We start from the raw sequence: 7,108 nt of genomic DNA on the forward strand, positions 1-7,108 counted from the left end.
CAGATAGTATTTTGGGGAGGGCCAAAGCTGACTTTTATTTTGTGTATTTTTTTTTAATTAGAGCTTAAAGCTTAAAGGCGTGGACCGCACCCCATATCTGGGGGACGTAGCCATGGTTGTGCACGCTGGGAAAAAAGAGACGGGGACACCACTTGCAGACACCCCCACTCGGCCGGTCACAAGACATGGGGGCATGAGGGACCTCCACGAGTCCGGCTTCAGCCTTTCCGGTAAGGAGGGGGCTGGAGCAAGTCTTCTTTGGGGTAGACAGCAAAATGGCAGACCGTGCCCACCCTTCATGCTCCTCTGGCTCAGGTTGCCAGCATTACTCTCTTCCTACTCTATATCTTTGCCTTATGTATTCTTTGCTTCCTCCTTGCTCCCCATCTTCACAGGGCTACTTTTCAAGTCCTTCCTTAGAAGAATTGCCTGATTTTATACAGACTACCTATGGGACCAGAATTCTGTTAGGACTGGGTTCTGGTCCTGAGTATCCCCCCCCCCCTTCATCCTTCCATGCCTTTGCTTCTAAACAGCTAATTCCCATTCTGATTTACTTTTGATTCTTGCACTGCCTGTTCCTAGTCCTGTCTTGGCTTTTTTAGAGAATGTGTGATGCTTTTCATGGGGGGTGGGGGGTGGGGAGGATTTCTATGTTGGCTAAAGGAGATAAGAAGGAAAATTGGAAGAGCAGGTGGAAGTTGATATGTGTCAAAGAGGAAAATAAAATTAGTTGACTACAACTATCTGGAATGAGATTGAATCAAGAGCTTGAGAAGGAATAGCCTATTGGAGTATTTTGACTCCATTAAAGTAGCAAGTTGGTTTGTATGTTTCTTTGCATAAAGCATTTCTTAGTAACCTTCCAAGGCCAGAGTCTTTCCAAGATAACTTGCAATATGAAAACAGAGGCTATGTTCACACAATCCACTAGCAGCAGCTAAAATGGGATTGAAGAGTTTGTGGTTCCACAAGTCAACAAATCCAGTTACTATCTTAACAGGTTGTGTGAATCAGCTGTAAATGTATTTTGTTTCAATGTAGCACTTATACGAAGATACCAATTTTGCTAATTTAGGATTGATATATTTATTATGTGAACCCAGCCAAAAATTTCAGCAAAACATATACCAATACTATAAGGAGTCATGGTGGCACAGTGGTTAGAATGCAGTATTGCAGGCTAACACTGCCTACTGCTAGGAGTTTGATCCTGAAAACATAGCTGAAGTGAGATCAGCACCATCACCAACTGTGGACACTGAAGGCAGAATAGCATCAGCTTTAGGAAAAGCCCTTTCTTTCAATCCTCCTTGGAAGCCAGATGGTTTAGTCTGGCAAGTCTGGATTTATAATCTGTAATGGAAAGCAAAGATGTAGTTTGTGCTCATTATAAAGGGATCTTCCAAAACATTAAGGCTGCTATCTTATTTTAGATTTGAAAGCAGATACTAATTACACAAATGGAAGAAACTGCTTTTGTACCACCTCAATTCGAGGCTCTTTGCTGATTTCATGGACACATCTATGTACTTTCTTTGCTAACAATGTAAACAAATGTTACTTTTTCCCAAGATGTTTTCATTTTTTGAAAATTGATGGAGTCCTATCCCAGCTCCAATAGACCTGACCTTGTTTGATTTTTTTCATAACAATCGACGTTGTTTAGATGTTGCTGTCTCACTTCTTGTTATATTCCAACAAAAATCTCTATAAAGCTGCTATTTTTATTACATAAAATGAAATGGAAATGGAAATTGCTTACAAGATGTAGTCCCTAGGTAGGCCAGAAAAGAGAAACAAATTTGTCTTTCTCTATCACCTAGACTACGGCCACTGATCAGGCTTCCTTCTGGTTTTTTATGCAAAATAAAATGTTCAGATTATTTATTTGCAGTATGTCTCTTATAGCACCTATTAGATTTCAGCACATACCTTGTCTTCTAGATTATACATTTATTTATTTGTCAAATTTATATGGCTGTCCATCTCACGTAAAATGACTCTGGGTGGTGAACAATAAAACTAACAATCAAAAACGTTCTGCAAACCAGTTAAAACCATTATGAACAATTAAAGCAAAACAATAAACATAATAAAACAAGACCTCAGGCAGAAAAATGTAAACAATAAAATGCAGACATCATGCAGGATCACTATACTAGGGGTCCCCGGGCTTGCTAGAAAAAAACATTTTGAGGGCTTTCTGGAAAGCCGGAAGGGTTGGGCTGATCTAACCTCAGGAGAGATGGTGTTCCAGAAGGCAGGTTCTTCAACAGAAAAGGCTCTAGGACCCATCTGATGGAGTTCTTCTGCAGATGGGGCCCAGCAGCGCTCCAGCTGTATCTGATGGGATGGGTGGATGGAATGGGCAGGTGCAGCAGGAGGGAGCAGGTGGCTGACCTTGCAGTTTAAAGGTCCTTGTCCCCTTTCTCAGACCCAACAGATTTGTATTCCCAGAATAAAGAAAGACTGTGCCCCAGACATCTCCATCAGATCTGCACCAAGGGGAAGAAATCTGAGCCATTTTCTCTGATTGAAGCTCTGAAAATTCCTTCACCCAACCTTACAGATTAATATCTTGGTTCTCCTTTTTCAGAAGGGTTCAAGTCACCCAAAATAAGGCTTCCAGATCAGGGGTCCCCAACCCCCAGGCCTTGGCCCACTACTGGAGCTGTTCGGAACTGGTCCATGGAAATGGCACGCAAGCACGCACATGTGCGTCCCCACTTGCGTGAGCAGCAACCAAACATGCACAAGGGCTCCATTTGCTCTCCCCCCCACCCTGGCTGGGCCACAAAGCCAGAAAGGTCGTGGTACTCTGCCCTAGATAGCAATCAGCAAACACAATAAGAAATACTGTTATTTCACTGCCCCTACCACTACAAGCTAGGCCTTAACAGAGGCTTTTATCCCTGTTTGATTGAATTAATCCTTCAGTGCCCTGCAATGGTTCTTTAATTGTGTCTTTTCCCATTTCGTTTCCCTCAGCTCCCTCATAAACCGCAGAGACCAAGGGGATCCATGGGAAGGAGAGGTCACATGGGTACAATCCAATCCAGGCCAAAATGGCCTTCTCATTCCAAACGACACTAAGGTCTCAGCTGGATAATGAAGCAGGACAACCCCTAGCTCCCTCTGGAACCTTTCTAGGCCCATCAGTCACCAAGGAGGAACTGCTCTAATGGCTCCTCCCTCTCCACAGCAGCGGGGCAGTGCCAGAAAAATCTCATGGTTGCCAGGGCAAGATCTGACCATGACAAGAGAATCACAGAGAGCTGCTCCAATTCCAGATCACTTCATATGTATTACTTATAATAGCCTTTCTATGAAACAGGGTGGGTGGGAAATCTATGGGGTCCACTCTACAAAGTTGGGTGCTGGAAATTCCACAGTCAAGAATTGTGGACTTTCACAAAACTTTATTAATGATAAAATTAAGGAACTGTTTGAAATCTCTCTTCATGAATCACAGGAGGGAGTACCTGCTCTGTAAAGCTAATCTGAAAGACTGCCAATCCATCTCTATCTTTTCATTCACACATGTCCTTTGAAGATGGCTTCAAAGAAATTATTTTATAAAAATTAAATTATAAATACAGGTGATTTTTCTCCTGGCCCTTGTAATGACCCTGTAGGGACAGGGTGGATGGGATATGGTTTCACCTCAGCCAATTTGCTTTTTGACCCTGCACCTTCTCTGTCTCCTGTTTTTTTGCCACAGGTTCTCAAATCGATGACCATGTTCCAAAGCGAGCTTCGGCCCGGATTCTCGCTCCCCCCGGAGGCAGGTCTAGTGGCATTTGGTAGCTACCCTCCAGACTTGTCCCCCAACTAAGGACACCATCTCCACCCCCACTTGCCTGGCTGCCACCAACACCCTGCGAGCTCAAGGCAGCCACACTTTTCACCGGAGCCACTGACACGGGCAAGCGCTCTGCTGCCTGCACCCAATGCCATGCCCTGCAGAGCCAACTGCTCCCCTCTGTGGGAATGAGACGACAGGGCCCTATCCCTCTCCTCACCCCACAGCTGTACTAAGTGCCAGGTGATGCACTGAGGGAAGACCTGCCTTTGTTCCTAGAGAAGGTGGGAGCTCCCTCAAGTACTGTGGGGGAAGAGGGGGCGGCCCTGGGGAGGGGACAGGGCCAAGGGGGCCTGTCTGTGCCAGTTCCTTTCTGTTTTGCACGTTGGGTTTTTGGATAAGTGACATTTTGACTTGTTTGTGCATCACGTGGAAAAAAAATACTGAAATAAAGGTGCTTTGTGTACTAGCAGTAGGATAGAAGGGGGAGGTGTGGGCCAGGCTAGGGTGGGGCTCAGCTGGGTTGGAGGACAGAGGTCCCCATTCAGGCATTGCATTTACTGTGCAAGGGAAGAGGGTCAGCCAAGAATTACCCAAGGGTAGACAAACCTCATTTATCTCTGTTGTCTAATAGGACAACGTTGCTAATAGTTGTGAGCTTCTGCCCCTTATTATCCATATTCTCAACTGAAGGCTCTTGAGAGGACTGTATAGAAGATGACCAAGCTCAAATGGTATCTCTTTCTTCTGTACCCCACCAAGTAAAAATGAGCGTTTGGCACACTCTGTTGTAGAAGAAAGAGCTATCCTCCTGGCTCCTGTAGGAGAATATAATCTATGGTTATAGTGGGAGGAGGATGGTCGCCAAGAGGTTTTGCCTTGCTCTTCCCATTGACTTGTATCAGACAGCAAATGTCTTCATGGCTCATTCTTTGTAGCTTCTTTTCCTTTTAAAATACTGGAATATCCTGAAGCTTTTCTATTCCCAATTTCTTAAGACGTCTCTGTCCAAGGAGAGGCTTGTCCTGTCCAACTGTATCAGCCTCTTGACCATAATCCTAGCCCCTACTGCCTGGAGATAGGGTGAAAGAGCAGCAGAACTAGTTGTCCTGTCCCTTTAGTGCCTCTTCTCCTCATCTTGCAAAAGAGGAGCTAACAGAGCAGAAGTTGATTCCCATCAGTACTGACAACAGAAAGGGATTGGTGTGGGTTGGCTGAACCAGCTTCTCCATCTACTCATACCAGCCACTTTCTTTACTCTGAACCTGGGGATAAAGGACTCCTTTAATACTCAGTGAAACAGTATTTTCTCCTGTCCATGCTGAGGGATGGAGGGTTTTCCTATCTGAGCTATTCACTGGCCTTTCAAGCCATAGGATATCTTGAGCGAAGCATGTGTGCTCTGAAATCTTCCGCCAATCCTCTCCCAACCTGATGGTGCTAACCTGCCCACCTGGCTGACTGTTGGGGCTCACGAAGCCTCCGTTTCCCCACCCCTCAGTCCATTAATGCTTCCCTCTGAAATAGCGTGAAATGTGAACTGTTCCTTGTGCACTTTTCCCTCAATAGTTGGTACCCATAGGTATATGATGCTGGGTGGCCAAGCGTGACGGAGTCCTCAGCTCCCAGGACCGCAATGGAGGACTCGGCTTGTGAAGGCAGCCAGCCCTGCCCTGTTACATGTTGGAATAGTCTTGTAATGACTGTTTTAGCACCTGCAGTGCATATGTTTCCTCATTAAAGATTGTTCTCATGATACAAAGCTTTTGGGTCTGTACTTCAGAACCAGTCTTTTGGCATTGCAGGGAAGGAGAAGATAAATAAATAAATAAATAAATAAATAAACCTTTATTGTCAAAGTACAACATGTGTACATTGAGATTAGCTGAGCCTCCCCCCCCCCGTGCTCTCTCCCCCCAACACACAGTGACAACAAACCCTCCATCCCACCACACTATGTGAACCAACTACACCACACACCGGCCTCCCAAGTCAATTCTGCATAAGATTATGTCCCATTTAAAAGCCTAACAGCCCACGGATAAAAGCTATTTTTCAGCCTGTTGGTACGGCTGGCTATATTCCTATATCTCCTACCGGATGGTAGGAAAGTAAAGAGATACCGACCAGGGTGTGAGTCATCCCTGAGAATCTTCCTCACTCTTCCAAGGCAACCATGCACCTGACCTTTAGTACTTGTAGTTGAAAAAAGCCTCAAAAAAGAAAAACATGTTTAATGATTACATAAATGGTTCACCATTGTCTTCTACCAGAATGTTCTTCCCAATGTAGCCTATAGTCCCTGGATTTCCATCTTGTGGTCTCCCATCCAAGTAATCAGATCTGAACTTTCTTAGCTTTTGGGGATGAATTGGTAAGTACTGCAAGCTCTGGTGCCTTAATATTGATGTAGCTTAAACATTATATAATTACCAAAGCATCAGCTATAGCAACCTGCTAAATCTTGAAGTTGTTTAAAACTGTCTTCATGCCAAAACAATCAAAACACACACTTTTTCTAAGAATGACCGATCACCACTAACACAGTACCACAATATAGACCACTTTCTGTAGATGTCTGCGTTTCAAGCAATAGTGAATCAAGAGGAAAACCTATTAATAATAATTTAAAATTGGGTGGACACATATGGTAAATGGTAATATTTCAAATAATATGCCATGCCATTTAGAATTTTATAAATACATTTGCATTTTACTTTCTGTTATTTTCTCATACCCCAATAGAGGCAGATCTTTTGCCAGCCTAAAAGCTCTCTGTCAGGCTAGTACGGTCAATTTTTCAGATGTAAAAAAGATGTCGAGACTCTAGAAAGGGTACAGAGAAGAGCAACAAAGATGATTGGGGGACTGGAGGCTAAAACATATAGGGAACGGTTGCTGGAATTGGGTATGTGTAGTTTAATGAAGAGAAGGGTGAGGGGTGACATGATAGCAGTGTTCCAATATCTCAGGGGCTGCCACAAAGAAGAGGGAGCCAAGCTATTCTCCAAAGCACCTGAAAGCAGGACAAGAAGCAACGGATGGAAACTAGTCGAGAGAAGCAACCTAGAACTAAGGAGAAACTTCCTGACAGAACAATTAACCAGTGGAACAACCTGCCTCCAGAAGTGGTGAATGCTCCAACACTGGAGGTTTTTAAGAAGAGACTGGACAGCCATTTGCCTGAAATGGTATAAGGTTTCCTGCCTGAGCAGGGGGTTGGACTAGATGACCTCCAAGGTCCCTTCCAACTTTATTATTATTATTATTATTATTATTATTATTATTATTATTATTATTATT

General features: G+C 44.0%; 1 protein-coding gene across 1 annotated transcript in view; it reads left to right on the plus strand.

Annotated features, from left to right (window-relative positions):
* The window catches only part of DPYSL5 (dihydropyrimidinase like 5), a gene marked incomplete at its 5' end in the record, with an annotated part of 39,075 nt that extends 35,059 nt beyond the window's left edge, over positions 1-4,016 (plus strand). Inside the window, 2 exons of the mRNA XM_083350825.1 lie at positions 62-230; positions 3,725-4,016. Coding sequence (XP_083206951.1) covers positions 62-230; positions 3,725-3,810 — 255 coding nt within the window. The 3' untranslated portion in view covers positions 3,811-4,016. The remainder of the gene's footprint in view (positions 1-61; positions 231-3,724) is intronic.
* Between the last annotated feature and the right edge of the window lie 3,092 nt (positions 4,017-7,108).

This window comes from Vipera ursinii (assembly GCF_947247035.1).
Source record: "Vipera ursinii genome assembly, chromosome: 1".
In the NCBI taxonomy this organism is placed as follows: domain Eukaryota; kingdom Metazoa; phylum Chordata; class Lepidosauria; order Squamata; family Viperidae; genus Vipera; species Vipera ursinii.